This window comes from Vulpes lagopus, chromosome 6, assembly GCF_018345385.1.
Source record: "Vulpes lagopus strain Blue_001 chromosome 6, ASM1834538v1, whole genome shotgun sequence".
Lineage (NCBI taxonomy): Eukaryota > Metazoa > Chordata > Mammalia > Carnivora > Canidae > Vulpes > Vulpes lagopus.
Window position 1 is genome coordinate 11,256,392 of NC_054829.1, and position 16,121 is coordinate 11,272,512.

The 16,121-nt window shown below is 54.0% G+C and overlaps 1 protein-coding gene across 3 annotated transcripts in view; it reads left to right on the forward strand.

Moving 5' to 3' along the window:
- The window catches only part of CCDC88C (coiled-coil domain containing 88C), a 121,055-nt gene extending 109,960 nt beyond the window's left edge, over positions 1–11,095 (forward strand). For 2 of the 3 annotated variants that reach the window (XM_041758690.1, XM_041758694.1), the window contains 4 exons: positions 810–875; positions 3,605–3,673; positions 5,589–5,878; positions 9,037–11,095. In XM_041758690.1, coding sequence (XP_041614624.1) covers positions 810–875; positions 3,605–3,673; positions 5,589–5,878; positions 9,037–10,023 — 1,412 coding nt within the window. In that variant the 3' untranslated portion in view covers positions 10,024–11,095. The remainder of the gene's footprint in view (positions 1–809; positions 876–3,604; positions 3,674–5,588; positions 5,879–9,036) is intronic. The other variant, XM_041758693.1, reaches the window with a different exon arrangement.
- The last annotated feature ends 5,026 nt before the right edge of the window (positions 11,096–16,121 follow it).

A 16,121-nucleotide genomic window follows, 5' to 3' on the forward strand; every position in this document is an offset into this window, starting at 1 on the left:
GCTGAGCCACCCAGGCGTCCCACCCCCATGTTTTTTAACATGCAAAACAGATTTCAAAAATCGAAATAGTGGTGAAAATGTGCATGTACTCCATGTGGTAAATATCTTTCCCTGGATCCCTTCCACACCATTCCAAAACCACCCTGTACATGACCTTTATTCTTCGTTCCTTGCTTCTGCTCCCATTGTTTCTTCCTGCAAAAATAAGCAAAATAGGGGCACCTGGGTGGCTCAGCTGGTTATGAATTTCATCTCTTGATCTTAGCTCAGGTCTTGATCCTCAGGGTCGTGAGTTCAAGCCCCACATCGGGCTCCACCCCAGCCATGGAGCCTCCTTAAACCAAAAACATAAGTAAATGAACAAAATATACACACCTTGTTTTTTTCCCCACCTAGCTGTGCCTTGTGGAGACTTTTCTCAGTCTTTTTACGTTTATGGCTGCATGGTAATGAAAATGGCCACATGGTGATCTTTTCGGCCACTGCACCCCTGGAGTTGATGCTATTAGGGTTGCCATGTCAGAGGACAAATAAACATAGGCTTTTCCTACATAAGAGTCTGTAGTTGGTTACAGTGTTCTAGGCACCCCTGTCTTAATAACCAGTGACCTAGGGGGACCCGAGGGGCTCTGTGGTAGAGCATGATCCCAGGGTCCTGGGATCAAGTCCCACATCAAGCTCCTGACAGGGAGCCTGCTTCTCCCTCTGCCTATGTCTCTGCCTCTCTCTGTGTGTGTCCCTCATGAATAAATAAATAAAATCTTTAAAAAAGAAAACAAAAATAACCAGTGACCTTCCTTCCTCCATAGGCTATAATTCAGATGACAGCCTCTGTGACCCAGCCCTGGAGTTTGAGTTCAACCATAGGCAGTACGGTGAGTGCTCAGGCTTCAATGCCCTTGCGCCTGGTTTTCATCAACAGGACTTTTCTTCTGATCTCAGTCCTGTATGGAAGTCCAACATACGAAACAGGCAGAAGTGTGGTGGTTGTATTGGAGTGGGGAGGGAGGGCCCACAGTCCCTCCGGGCTCCCTTCTGCCTTCCCCTGGGGCCTGGGCATGTGACTTCTGCTTGCATACCTCCACTGACGGGGAAGTCACCACCTCTGAAGTGTTCCACTTCTATTGGCAACAACTTCCCCTGCTTTAAAGTGCCCCTCAGGTTTGTCAGGACATTCTGGTGACCCACACAGGGAGCAGTGAGTGTGGGGAGGTCTCTCACGGTTCTTATGTGAATTTTGGTGGTCCAGAGTTGTTCAGAATTGTATGTGGTCTTAGAAGCAGTTGGTCCTCTGACTTAGATATATCGTGAGTTTCTGCAGAAAGAAAACTGCATTACACCAGCCTTCCCAAACATTAAAAGCTGCTTTGGATTTTTATAATTTTTGAAAATCAAAAATCCTAAAAGGAGGGGGAGATAAAATTAAAACTCAGAAAGCTTACAGTGAGCTCTGTTTATTTCTGATCAATGAGAAACGTAGGCACCAGCATTATCTCCTACCCTAGTCACTGTCTTTTTTATTTATTTTTTTTTTAAGATTTCTTTTAGTGAGAGTACTGGTGATGGGGGTGGAGGGGCAGAGGGGACAGGAGAGAATCCCAAGCATGCTCCCCACTGAGCACAGAGCCCAACTCAGGGCTTGAATTCATGGCCCTGAGATCATGACTTGAGCTGAAATCACCAGTCGGATGTTTAACCAACTGAGCCTCCCAGGTGCCCGCCCTACCCTAGTTGTTGTTTTAAGCATCTTGTGATGCAGAAACCGACATGCCGCTTTTGAGAAAATACAGAAGAGTTTAATGCACAGGGCCCTTGTGTGTGCACAGGGAGTGGAGGGTTAACACACCAAGGTGCTGGCTGCCGTGCTTTGTGAAGGCGCCCTAAGAGCCAGAGCGACGCTCCAGCAGCTCACCACTGAGGGGTTTTCTTCCTAAGTACTCTGATTCCTTGAGATTTTTTTTTAAGATTTTATTTATTTATTGGACAGAGAAAGCATAAGAGCATAAGCACAGGGGAGCAAGAGGTGGAGGGAGAAGCAGGCTCTCCTCACAGAGCAGGGAGCCCAGCACGGGGCTGGATCCCAGGCGCCCTCCTTGAGCTTCTCTTATCAGGAAAAAGAAGGAAAAGAAGTAGCTAAATAAACAAAAGTGCTTTGAGGGCTGGGGGACCCCTGGGTGGCTTGGTCGGTGGAGCATCTTCCTTCAGTTCAGGTCATGACCTTGGGGTCCTGGGATAGAGCCCCACTTGAGCTCCCTGCTCATTGGGGAGTCTGCTTCTCCCTTTCCCTCTGCCCCTGGCTCGTGTTCTCCTCTCTCTCTCTCTCTCTCTCTCTCTCTGTCTCTGTCTCTTTCTCTCTTTCTCTCTTTCTCTCAAAATTATTTTAAAAAAGCACTTTAGGTCTTATTGATTTGTGTTAGTTTTCTTTTAATGAAACTTAATTCCTTTTTAAAGAGAGATGTGCATTCTTTATGTCATTTTTTCCCTTCTCAAAGAGAGGACTGACTCTTCTTTTACACTTTTCTCAAACACCAAGTGTTTATTTGGCTCCTCCCCAAACTCCTTTTGCTATTAAGAGTTTTCCAGATGCCTGCTATTTGCGGAGCACACCAGCACTTGGGAACCAGGCGCCCTCTAGACCCAATCAGAAGAAAACTCTCCCCGGGGGAGGGTAAGCAGCGCACCTCCTAGCACATCTCCAGTTCCCCACACGGTTTCCCTCAACACCAGCTGCAGGCTGAGAGGGATGCAAGGATAACAGAAAAGCAGTTCCCGTCCCCCAGGGGTTCATGGTCCAGCAGGACAGATGCTGGTACAGAGCAGGCTGGCAGGGCTCCTGGGAGAGTGGACCAGGAGAAGCAGGCCTGCAGGCCTTGAAGGGGGCAGCCTGCAAGGAATGGAGCACCCCTCCTGCAGCCAGGTTCCCCCTCCAACCTGAGAGCTGCCCCACACGGACTCAGGCAGGGCTGGTTTCTCCAGCCCTTGTCACCATACTGGCCAATTTTTCGCTTGGGGGTAGATGTAGGTTTGAGACAGGTGATGCAAGGGGCTGGCAGACCACGAGTGACCGGGAAGAGCGAGCCCTCTGTCTCCTCTGAGGGTCCCAGCTCTCGTGCCTGTGCATCACTGAAGTGTGCAGGCACACTGTGCAGGCACACGCCCCCTCGTGCACCCATACACATGTAGACATGGCTGTTTCCTGGCTCCCACCCTCACCAGGTTGCACGTGTTCTAGAAAGCTCTGTGCAGTAATAGGAGTGGACATTCCCACCTCAGCCTCAGTTGGCTTACTTTGAGCCGTCCTTGGTTTTGGTCTGCTTACTGTACTAGGGTTCAGTGTGAGGCTTCTTCTAAGTCCTAGCCCTGGACCCAGCAAAAACAATAGGGTCGCCTACTGGATGCTGTGCCTCGCACTCAAGTTGGCAGAGCTTGAGCTCCTTATGGGAGAACATGGAGAACTCCGAAATCCATCCTTTCTGAGGACATTTACCTTAACATTGTTGGCACAGAGCAGCTTTGTTACGCAGCTTTTCTCAGATGGTGCGGTCCGAGGCATAACCCCCCCACCGCCCCCTGGCCGTTGAGGCTAAGTGTCGCTTCTTTTCAGTGTCCCGGCCAGACAGCTTGGAGACCAGTCGGAACGCGTCCAGCGACAGCTCACCTCTTAACCTCAAAGGTGGGTCAGCCTTGGCCTCCGTGCAGTTGTCGTTGTAGTAGGGTCTTTGGTTCTAGGCTCATGCCACTTTTGTGGTTAAAGCGGTAATCGTCATGGGCTCTACCACCACATCACGCATTTGCAGTTCCAGCCTGCATCATGCAGTATTAGGTGCAGACCCAGGCGATTGAGTGAATCCCTTTAACCCCAGAGCCAAGCCAGGGCCTCTAGGCATGGCACCCTTGCTCCAAATCTGAGCTACTTGATCTTCAGAGTGGGAGTAGTAACCATAGTTCCATCCATGGTGGTCAGAGAGCACCGTCAGATAACTTTGATTCTTTTACATGTTTTGATCATATTTTAATAGCGCACAGTGTCTTCTGTCTTAGCAGACATTTCTGTGCATTTGAAAAGAATGTATATGTGGTCCCAAGACTAGAAACTTTGCAGGTTTTTATTTCTGCTAACATGCACATGACCAGCCCCTAGAAGAACCCTAGCATGTAACAGGCGCTGAGTAAATCTTTTTTTTTTTTTGAGTAAATCTTTAATAAATGAATAGATGATACCTAATGTGTGCAGGGCCTCATAGCAATTAATATTAGATAACAATTTAAATTTCACCAGAAGCTTACGCTTCTTTCTGAAGTTGTTCTGTTTTTTTTTTTTTTTTTTAATTTTTATTTATTTATGATAGTCACAGAGAGAGAGAGAGAGAGAGGCAGAGACACAGGCAGAGGGAGAAGCGGGCTCCATGCACCGGGAGCCCGATGTGGGATTCGATCCCGGGTCTCCAGGATCGCGCCCTGGTCCAAAGGCAGGCGCCAAACCGCTGCGCCACCCAGGGATCCCAAGTTGTTCTGTTTTTAAATGCCAGACTGAGAAAGGGATGGAGTGGGGAGGGAAGCCTCTTACACTGCTGGTGGGAATGCAAAGTGGTGCAGCCACTCTGGAAAACAGTGTGGAGGGTCCTTGAAAAGTTAAAAATAGAGCTACCCTGTGACCCAGCAATTGTATTACTGGGTATTTACCCCAAAGATACTGATGTAGTGACCCAAAGGGGCACCTATACCCCAGTGTTTAAGCAGCAATGTCTATGATAGCCAAAAATATGGAAGGAGCCCAGATGTCCATCAACAGATGATGGAGTAAGGACATGGTCTATATATACAGTGGAATATTACTCAGCCTTCAAAAATGCAGTCTTGCCATTTGCAACCATGTGGATGGAACTAGAGGGTATCATGCTAGCGAAGTAAGAGAAAGACAAATACCATATGATTTCTCTTGTGGACTTTAAGAAACAAAACAGAGGAGCAGAGAGGCAGGGAGGGAAAAAAATAAAACAGATGAAACTAGAGGGAAACAAACCATGAGAGACTCTTAACTCTAGGAAACAAGCTGAGGGTCGCTGGGAGGTGGGGGAGGTGGGGGATGGGGTCACTGGGTGACAGGCATGAAGGACGGCACGTGATGGGATGAGCCCTGGGTGTTGTGTGCAGCCGATGTATCACTGAGCTGTACCCCTGAAACTAGAAATATATAATATGCTCATTGAATTTAAATAAAAATAAATGAATTAACGAAAGCATGTATGCTTGCAAAACTGAAATCCTAAAGCTCTCCCCCCAAAAAGTGCTTTTTAAAGTAGGCTCCACACTCAGTGTGGAGCCCAATGCAGAGCTTGACCTCATGGCCCTGAGATCAAGACCTGAGCTGAGCCCAACTGACTAAGGTGCCTAACTGACTAGACCCCCTGAGCGCCCCTTTCCAAAATGTTCTTCACACCAGAATCCCCACCAGGTTCTCGGGCAGGGTTCTCTCTGTTCTTGCTGAACCCAAGGAGCACAGAGCCCCCTGGAGGCAGATGAGCTGAGGAGGGAGACTCAGGTGTGCTCCTCTGTTTCTCCCCCACCCCCACCCCTGTGCCCCCCAGGTTCCTCCGACCAGCTCCACGGCAGGTCCGAGAGCTTCAGCAGCGAAGACCTGATCCCCAGCAGGGACACAGCCACTCTGCCACGGGATGCCAGCACCCAGGGGCGCAGTGCCCCCGGCCGCCACGAGTACCCTCCACCCCGGAACGGGCCTCTCCCCCAGGACAATGTCCAGAAGAGAGGCACAGCCCAGCTGTACGCGGGGGCCCGGCCCTGCTCCGCCTCCCCGAGCAGTGAGATGGTCACCCTGGAAGAGTTCCTGGAGGAGAGCAACCGGAGCTCCCCGACCCCTGTGAGTGGCCCAGAGCTCGGACACAGCATCCCTCTCTTCCCCTGCCGCCTCCCCGCTTTGGGGCTGGGGGCAGAGACCCTGGTAGCAAAGTTACAGAAAGGGATGGGGCAGCAGTGGCCTGGCCTGGGGGTAGGGGAGGATCCCCACTAGCCTGCTGGCAGCCAGCCCCCAACCCCAGGGCCAGTGGGCGCCGTCTGTGAGGTGAGCAGGTAGGAGGTTGCCGCCAGCATGGAGGGGGATGGTGTGTGGCCACCCTGGGGAGCTTCTCAAGGTCCAGCCGGCATCCCACTTGGCAGCATCAGGGTCTCACGGTGGCCCTTGGGGTGGAGCCTGAGTACTGCTTACCCTGAGCCTTCACCTGCAGGCTCGGCAAACTCTGTAAAGGGGCAGTATGTTTTAGGGGTTCCGGGCCCCATGTTCTCCTACAGCTGCTCAGCGCTGCCGTTTCAGGAAGAACAGCCTGAGCCCACCTGGCAATGAATGGGCATGGCTGCGTGCCGACAAAACTTTGCTAACGGACGTTGACCTGTAAACTTTATATAATTTTTGTGTGGCCCGTAATGCTCTTCTTTTTTAAAAAAAATTTTTTTCCAGCTATTTAAAAATGTAAAGATTTTTCTGAGTTCCTAGGCCGTACAAAGGGTATGGCAACCCGAGACTGAGCCCCAGCTACGGTTGGCTGATCTGTGCTCTGCAGCTGCAGCCCAGATGTCACGGACATTCGGGTCCCTCCTCTAACCCCTCCCAAGGCTCAGGGCAGCTCTTCCAAAGCTGCGTGTGTATCTTTTACACACTCCACCTGGCTTCAGTCTTGTGAGCAGTTGGGCAGCGGGACAGATGAACTGGGCTATCTCGCAATGGAGATCTTTCAAGGATTTTTAATGCTTCCCATGCCTCCGTGGTATTCCGCTTAAATAAACAGTAGAACTTTCTTTAGCTCCTCTGTAGTAGGCCACGGTGGAACCCACAGTCTTGCTCGGTGGGTATTTACTGAGCACCTACTCTGTGCTCTGCAGCATGCACAGGGTCAGCTCTCCAAAAGCAAAGCAAACCACTTAACTGGCAAATTTTTGCCACATACTTGCTAGTGCTGAGTCTTATGGTCGGCCCTGAAAGGAAATTGAAGAACATGGTCCCTGCACACCCCCCACCCCCCCGCGTTCTGTTCCTGTCTGGCAAGCACTTACTCTATGCACCAGGAGTTGGAGAAACCCAGCAGAAGCCCTGCTGCTCTCGGGAGGTTTGCCACTCAGTGGTTTGCACGCAGGCTTAGCCGGTGGCACCCCGGAGCTTCCGACTCGCTGGGTATGATGGGGGGCTCCCTGAGGGCCTGCATCCATACAGGGTTTCCAGATGATGCTCTGGCTGTTGGCATGCATCTAGGCATCCCACAGGTAGCCCTGATGTGGCAGAAAAAATGAGGATGGCCCAGAAAGCAGGGATGCCTGAGATCAGAAGGCTTTCCATCTTGACCCTTTTCTGTGTATCTGTCACAGTGAGTTTCCTTTCCCTTTGCAGCTCTCAGGGGGCCCTGCTCAGCTCAGACATGTCCCTGGTAGTCACCCTTCCTTACTTATGCCCCATATCAGCAACCATCCCTTCTCAGCCTAAACAAGCCCAGAAGGATCTATGGCTGTTCATGCTAGGAGCTGATGTGTGTGTGGCCCTGGAGCACACCTGCACCTCTCAGCCTGCCAGCCCCAGGCACCTGACCCCTCCCCTGAGCAGCCCCAGGGAAGGTACAGCGTGCCCCACCTGTGCCTGCACTCTGAGGGAATAGGGTGTCTCAAGATGGGCTTGCTGGGTGGCCACATGGGGCTGCATATCAAAGAATTAAGAATGTGCATCAGGGAGCTGGGTGGTGCAGGCCGCAGCTCCAGTCAGACAGCCGTGGGTGAGCTGTGGAAGCCCCAAGGCTTCAGCTTCCTTATCTCTTAAAGGTTGTTCTAGGCTAACCTCAACCTCGTGAGGCTGCTTTGAAAATTAAGGGAGGTGTTAGCTTTTTGGTGGTTATGCAGTGCCTGGCATGCAGGAAGCTGTCCGTGTTGATGACCACAGCCTCGCTGCTCCCTCAACCGGAATCTGGCTTCAAACCAGCCTAAAATGGCAGACTGTGTCTCCGTCAGGCTGAGCATCCAGATGCTTCCGTGGACGAGGAGTTGTTGGTGGGTGCAGGTGGTTTCTGAGCTCTGCTGCCCCCGCGACAGGTCACAGCAGGTCCGGGCTGACCCCCACCTGCCACGGGAACATATTTCCCTTCCTGGTTTTGCGGCATCCATGAGCCTAAGGAGGAACCGCCACTTGGCTCCTCCAGGCTGAGGTCCTGACAGAGGCCAAGGTGACCGAGCAGTGTCCCCTGCCTTGGCCTCAGCAGCTATTTGCCTGCAGGGCGGTGATGGAGGACTCAGCCTCACTGGCCGGGGGAAGCCCGGCAGGGTGGTGACTTGAGGGGAGCAGCCTGGCAGCTGGACTGTCCCATGCACTTCTTTCCTCCCTTTTGCCCTCCACTTCCCACCCCGGGAGTCTGCCTTTGTGGACCTCACTCCCTGACCCCCACCCCCCCTGCCTCTCACAGACAGAGAATGGTCCAAGTGGCAGTGAGGGCCCCGGCAGGCCACTGTGCCCCTGCCGTCCCACACGCCCACCAGCCGGTCCCTGAGCCGGGCCTGCAGCCTGGCCTCCGCCGACCTTCTCCGGGCCAGCTTCTGTTGTTCCCCCTCCCCTGTGGCCTGGACAGAGCCTTGAGTGTGCACGAGTGCACTGGGCTGACTGGGGGGAGAAGGTCTGGTGCCACCAGTAGCTTCCTCCCGCCCTGCCAGGTGGGAGGGTGAGAACAGATGGGGGCGGGGGAGGCAGGCCTTCCGCCCCGACCTCTCCATAGACTGGGGGAGCTCTGAGGTACGTCCTCTCCTGTCTGCTGTATCCAGGTCTGCACAGTTAGGCGGCTGCCACATGGCACCTGGGGTCCCCCCATCGGTGACCCACGTACCTGACCAGGGGTGCGTGGTGGGGTAGCATTATACCTGGACGAGGCCAAGCAGGAGCAGGAAACCATAGTTCGGCCAGCTGCACAGCCCAGTGGCCGTCCAGGGGGGTGCAGGCTGCCCCAGCACCGCCTGGCTCTCACACCACCTCTCGCCCCTTCTCCCTTCTTGTAGGACACTCCCAGTTGCCGGGATGACCTGCTAAGTGACTACTTCCGAAAGGCCAGCGACCTCCCAGCCATCGGAGGCCAGCCAGGACCCCCTGCCAGGAAAGAAGGGGCCAAGATGCCCACCAGCTTTGTGACCCCTACCATCAAGATGGCCAGCAGCACCTCCGAGGGGCAGCTGCTGAAGCCCGGGCAGTATGTGAAGCCAAACTTCAGACCTGCCGAGGCCGAGGTCCTGCCCGGTGTCCCCCCGAGACAGGCCCAGCCCCCCCAGAGCCTGTCCCTGGGCCGACCCCGGCAGGCCACCGTGCCCCCGCCGTCCCACACGCCCGCCAGCCGGTCCCTGAGCCGGGCCTTCAGCCTGGCCTCCGCCGACCTTCTCCGGGCCAGCGGGCCAGAGGCTTGCAAACAGGAGGCCCCTCAGAAGCCGGGGAGTCCCGACCCCTCAGGGGGCAGAGAACCCGGCAGCCATGCCCTGCAAGGCCCCACACCCCCCAGCTCCCACTGCCTGGCCCGGGAGCGGACCCCACTTGTGGGAAAGACTGGAAGCCCCGGTCAGGGCCCGGCCCCCCGCAGCCGGGCCCCGGACGTGAGGCGCTTCTCCCTGGCTCCCCCGAAGGAGGAAAGGCTGGCCCCGCTGCCGCCGTCCGCCACGGCCCCGGCCATCGCCGCTGTGGGGGGCAGTTCCTGTGGCAGTGGTGCCGCGGCCCCGGCCGCCAGGACCAAACCCCCGACGCCCCCCAACCTGGCGGAGGTGGCCGCCATCACCGCGGTCCGGGGCGTGCTCGGCCTCTCAGAGGGGGATGGGGCCCCAAGGCCAGGCCACGGCGCGGGGCTCCCCGCGAAGAGCCCGGGGAGGTCTCCTGACCCTGCTCCCCGCGCCGGCCGGGTCCCGGAGGACTCGAGTCGCGGCAGCAGCTTGAAGAGCACGCCGGCGTCCCCCGAGCCTGGAGGGGACCAGCAGACGGTGTGGTACGAGTACGGCTGCGTGTGACTTGTGTGACTCGTCTGGGCCCGTGGCGCCCGAACCTTAAAACTACTGACTCACCTTGAAATGACGATGGCCTTTTCTTCTGTCTGCCTGTGGTGTCAGGAAAGGGTTTGAGGATGAGGACGGGCTCCTGGGCCCCTCTCCTGCTCGTTTTGTTGATGGAAACACTGTGCCAAGCCCTAAGAGGATGTCGCTCCCAGGTGTGTGCGCGCGTGCTGTATCTGTAGCCTCCAGCAACTGCTATCTTTTGAACAATCCACTTCAGCTTCGGGACACTCAGAACACAGTGACCAAACCAACTACAAAGTAGACACTATTGAGCATGTCCCTGTAGAACACTCATTTGCAACTTGTCGACCTCTCTTAAAGCACACACCTGCGTGTGTGCGTGCACAGTTTTGTGCAAACACACATTCACATGGCCAAGCCCTAGTGGCTCTGGAAACTCCATGCCCTTTTCCTAAAAGCCATTTGATCCTAAGAGAAGTCCAGACTGGCCAAACTACAAAGAGCTCAAGGACCTCAGGTCGACCCCAGAATTAGGGTTGCTGCTGAAAACCAGGAGCATTCCCACGCCGTTCCTGGGGTCCCAAGCAATTCCCTTTCACCCCAAGGCCAAGGACGCCTTCCAGGCAGGTGGCCGGTGGCCTCGGGCTTCGGCCACATGGACACCTGCCCTCCCTGGCACACTTTTCTACAAACACTGGATGTGCTGGGTCTAGGGGCCGGGGCAGAGAGAGGCGCCTGCCCCAGCCCTCTCCCAGCAAGTGTACATAGTGTACAGAGGGGAGGTGTGCAGGAGGGGGTGCACGCCTGGTTCGTAATGTGCACCTTCCCCGATCTCAGATGTTGATTTATTATTTCTGAATAACTTCTTGTGGTAGAAACCAAATTTCTTTTAATATATTACATATATATGTACACGCTCCTGTGAAATACGTGTACGTCGAGGGGGAATCTATTTATGTTCCATTGGGAGTCTTTTCGATCAGGAATCTCACCTGCTGCTTTGTGTATTTGGTCGGGTTCCTGACACGTTTTGTCTTTCTGTTTAGTAAAGGTGCTCTTTCTGGGATGTACTAAACCTGGTGATTTTTTTTTTAAGATTATTTTCTCTTTTGATTTAATATACTGAGAAAGAAATGGGACTATTAACAAGATCGGTGGTAGGTGTGCTTTGGGTTGTGTATTAATAGCCATTCACTCTGGAACACAAGGACAGGATTGTAATAAAATGAAAAGGCATAGAATCGAGTCCTGGTTTTTCTCACTGGCCGGTGCTGGCGGCATTGGACTGGCTGTCGGGGGCTCTCCAGGCGCCCTCCCGGCCATCGAAAGCCACAGCCCCCTTTGCTACCAGGTCAGAGGAGACAAAGCAAGATTTCTGTGCTTACCAGACAACAGCTTTTTCCCAGACTTGCGTTTATTTTCGATTAGTAAGAGTCGGGTCCCATTTTGATATGGGATTCATCTCGTGACGGAATCTCAGCTCCTGCCAGTCCTCTGGGTTTTCCCAAGGCTGCTCAGCTAGGAAGGGCCAAATCTGGAATTTAGATCTTTAAGACCTCAGCTCAGAGGCTTGAGTCAGACGGAGGGAGGCCGGCTGTACATACCCACACAGGACAAGATTTTCCTTCAAGTGGTATTTTTCTACTTGCTCGCTCAGTGTCTCCTTCCTCCCTCACCAACCTGTAAGAGCCCCACTCCTGGCCCTTCACTGGCCCTTTCCAAAGCTCTGTGGTCTGTGGCACATGACCACTCAGCGGGAGACACCACCCACAACACCTGGGCCAAACTGAGCAGTGGCCACCTCGTGCCTTCCTCCTGTGTGGCCTTGGCAGGATTTTTTTTTAATTTATTTATGATAGTCGCAGAGAGAGGGAGAGAGGCAGAGACACAGGCAGAGGGAGAAGCAGGCTCCATGCACCGGGAGCCCGATGTGGGAATCGATCCCAGGTCTCCAGGATCGCGCCCTGGGCCAAAGGCAGGCGCCAAACCTCTGCGCCACCCAGGGATCCCCCTTTGGCAGGATTTGACACCTGCCCAGTTACACCTTGAACTTTGTCTAGGATTCTCTGCCCTCTGGAACATCTCTGCAGCTCACACTTGCCAGCTCTTCAGGCTTTCTGTAGACTCATTGAAAGCTAAGGTGCGGATTATGATTCAGTCATCAAAAAAATGAAATCTTACCATTTGCAACAACATGGATAGAACTAGGTGTGATGCTAAGTGAAATAAGAGAAAGACATGATTTCACTCAGGTGGAATTTAAGAAAATAAGGGAGGGGAAAATAAAGCAAGACGGAATCAAAGGGAGACAAACCATAAGAGACTGCTAACTCTAAGAAACACTGAGGGTCACTGGAGGGGAGGGGGTGGTGGAGGAGAGTGGGGGGATGGGCATGAAGCAGGGCACATGATGGGATGAGCACTGTGTGTTCTATACAACCAGTGAATCACTGAATCACCTCTGAATCACTGAATCACCTCTGAAATTAATACACTATATTAATTACTTGAATGTAAAGAAAGCTGAGGTGCTAGGTCCTAGAGGCTTCCCCTTCCACGCACCCCCTAGAGTTAGCTGAGTACTGACCACTCCCAAGGTTGAGGCCTGAGGTTGCACTTGCTGTCTGATGCCCCCGCCTGGGCCTGTAGGCCTCAACTCCTCTGCCTGGCCACCCTCCCCCATCCCCACCATCACCCTTCCAGCTCCCCTAGTTCATCCAACCATAAGCAGTCCTACAATCACAAAAACCGGAAGTCTGTGATGCAGGCTTGGCTCTTCCTCTCCCTGCACCCTACACGTTATAAGTCACATCCTGGACTGAGAATGTGTCTGGAATTTACGTGCGTGCACATGCGCGCATACACGCACACACACACACACACACACACACACACACACGCCGCCCATTATCCTAGTCAGCCATTCTCAGCCAGCTGTTCTCATCCCAGGTCTCACGCACACCTGGCCCTGGGGTTGGCCACAGCTTGCCAAATTGGCTGCCTCCCTCAGACAACGTCACCCTCATGGCACCTCTCCGGGCATTCACCCCAGATGACCTTTCGTTTTGAACCATTCCCCCATCTGCCTACCTCCACACTCGCGCACCCATCCTTTTGCATTCTGTCCTCTCTACATGGCTCACTTGAGGTGCACCCAGCCCTCTGATCACTCCCTCCTCTCACCCTGGACAAGCTCATACACATCCTCCACATCCACGATTTTAATTACAATCTGTTCCCAGAAGGCTCCAGAAATCTCCAGCCCCAGACTCTCCTTGGAACCTCCAGAGCTGACCTGTGTTTCCAGCTTGGATGTCCCAATAACACCTCCAACTCTGAACACTCACCATCCTCCCCCCACCAAAGCCTCTCTGTATCACCCATCTTGTCCTACCTGTCCCCTTATATCTAGACAATATTCGATGTTGCTTTCCTGTGTCTTATCCATGACTTTGCCAGCTGGTTCCAGTTTGGACACCTCACTGACATTCACCGCCAACCCCAGGCTCTGGTCCCCCCCTGGGCAGTACCACAGGGTCCTGCTGCTGAGCAGGGCATCCTAGATCATGCCCCTCCTGAGCTCCAGGCCTGCTCTGCACTGGCCTGGGAGATGCGTGACCTGGTGTCTGGGAGGAAGCTAACCAATAGCTGGTATTCTTACCCGTAGCTCAGGGGTGAGGTCTGCCTGGCCTGGAAAGAGACCTGGGATCATCTCTGGGTCAAGAGGGGCTCACCCCGGGTAGGGCACTGAAGTGGGAAAATGAGAAAGCATAGGACAAATCCTGCGAAGCATCCAGCCAGGGTTAAATATCCAGCCAAATGTTTATCAGTCAACTGGAGAAGGGGGAGAGCACGCATGTATGTATAGACACACACACACACACACACACACACACACACACACACACGTATACATATATGAAAAGTTTGGCTGGGCAGCCCTGGTGGCTCAGAGGTTTAGCGCCGCCTTCAGCCCAGGGTGTGATCCTGGGGCCCCAGGATCGAGTCCCACATTGGGCTCCCTGCATGGAGCCTGCTTTTCCCCCTGCCCGTGTCTTTGCCTCTCTCACTCTGTGTCTCTCACGAATAAATAAAATCTTTTTTTTTAAAAAAAATGAAAAATTTGGCTGATACAAGATGTGTAACAAAATTTACAAATAATAAAATATGTAATACGTTTTGTTGCAAAATCCATACAGCCAATTGCTTCTCTTAGAAAGCTCTTGGTGATTTTTGCCAAACTTGCGTACTGATAGCCCACATATGCTTGCAAGCCGTGGGTGAGTGTGGCTCCGGCAGGAATGCTGGTTCATATCTCCATTTACGTTAACCCGTAAGATGAAAGTGAGACAGGCTAAAGATGCATGTCACAACGTCACTCCTTTGTGCATGACCCGGTGACTGCTGGGTCACGTAGTTCTGAAGGCAGGACGAGCAAACTTCCTCAGTTCCAGCCACGCATGTCGTGACCGCTAAAGACCCGCACACCTGCCATAATACGTGCCCAATGCACACGTTTAAGTTTAATCCACACTCTTTTTTTTAAAAAAAAAGATTTATTTATTTATTTATTTATTCATGATAGACATAGAGAGAGAGAGAGAGGCAGAGACGCAGGCAGAGGGGGAAGCAGGCTCCATGCCGGGAGCCCGACGCAGGACTCGATCCCGGGACTCCAGGATCGCGCCCTGGGCCAAAGGCAGGTGCCAAACCGCGGAGCCACCCAGGGCTCCCTTAATCCACTCTTAATGCTTTCTCCGTCTTTTCTATGTCCAGGTACTAGACGCTGAAGAAAACACAGCAGAGGCGCCCAGGTGGCTCATCAGCTAAGAGCCTGCCTTAGCTCAGGTCATGATCCTGGGGTCAGGCTCCCTGCTCAGCGGGGAGCCTGCTTCTCCCTCTGCCTGCTGTGTGGTTTCTCTCCATCTCTCACATAAATAAAGAAATAAAATCTTAAAAAAAGAAAACATACACCAAGCCTTGATTGATGATGTTTGCCAATTTCTGTGGCGTAAATACTCTTGCCGGGTGGATTCCAAGCTGCCGATGGTGTCAGGAAGCAGGGAGGTGGGAAGGGATGTGCAGTAGCACCTGTCACACACACACACACACACACACACCATAGAGTGGGTGTAAATAGCCTCAAGGGTATAGGAAACAGTGAAATAATTAAGAAGTGGCAAGTTTTAGGTATTGATTGCCTTTGCTTTTAATGTCCAGTAATCAGTCACAGGTTTACATAAGTCAGGTTTTAATGATGACTGCGGAACCTTAAACCTTAACCTTTAATGATGCCTGGCTTGCCACATCCCTGCGTAGCCCCAGAAGCACCCCGTTTCAGGGATGGGTTTACAAAGCAGAGACAGAACAACTGAGAAGTGACCAAAGGAGGAGGGGGAACCTGGGAAGCGCTGATCACCCGCCCCATGTGGGTGCGTGTGGCTGTGTTCCTAGGTGGTGGAGGAGGCTGGAAAGTGCCCCCGGGGGCTCGCTCTCTGCCCACCCACCCCTCCTCGTGCCACTGCAGTAAGCGGACGGCAAGAGTGGCCAGGACAGCCCATCACCTCCGCCCCTGGAAGGTGGGGCGCTGAGCAACAGGAGGTCAGGCAGGTGGGGGGCCGGGGGATGTGATGGGACTCAGAGCCGCCCTCCCCTTTCCAAGCTCTGGCTTTTTGGCCCAGCCTTCTGAGGTGAAGTTAAGGGGGGGGGGGGTCACAGGGCCCGAGCAGACGCAAAGCGCCAGCCACCTGCCCCCCCACCCAATCCCCTCTCCCAGGGGACCCCCAACCAAGGGCAGAGAGGAACTTCTGGGCCGCGCGGTGCTGCCCCCAGGAGCACAATGGCTCTGGGGCACAGCTTCTGGAAGCCGCCCCCTCCCCGCGCCCCTGGAGCCCCCGCCCCCTGCACCCCCCACCCCTACCCCCTCCCAGACGCCGCAGCTGGAGCAGGTGCGCAGGGCCCGCGCCACGCCCCCCGCCCCTCACCCCTGCCCGCCGGGTCCCGCCCCTGCCCGGTTCCCACCCCACCCGATCCCTGCCTCCGCCGGGTCCCCGCCCCCCTCCGGCTCGCCCCCGCCCCCGCCCCCGCCCCCG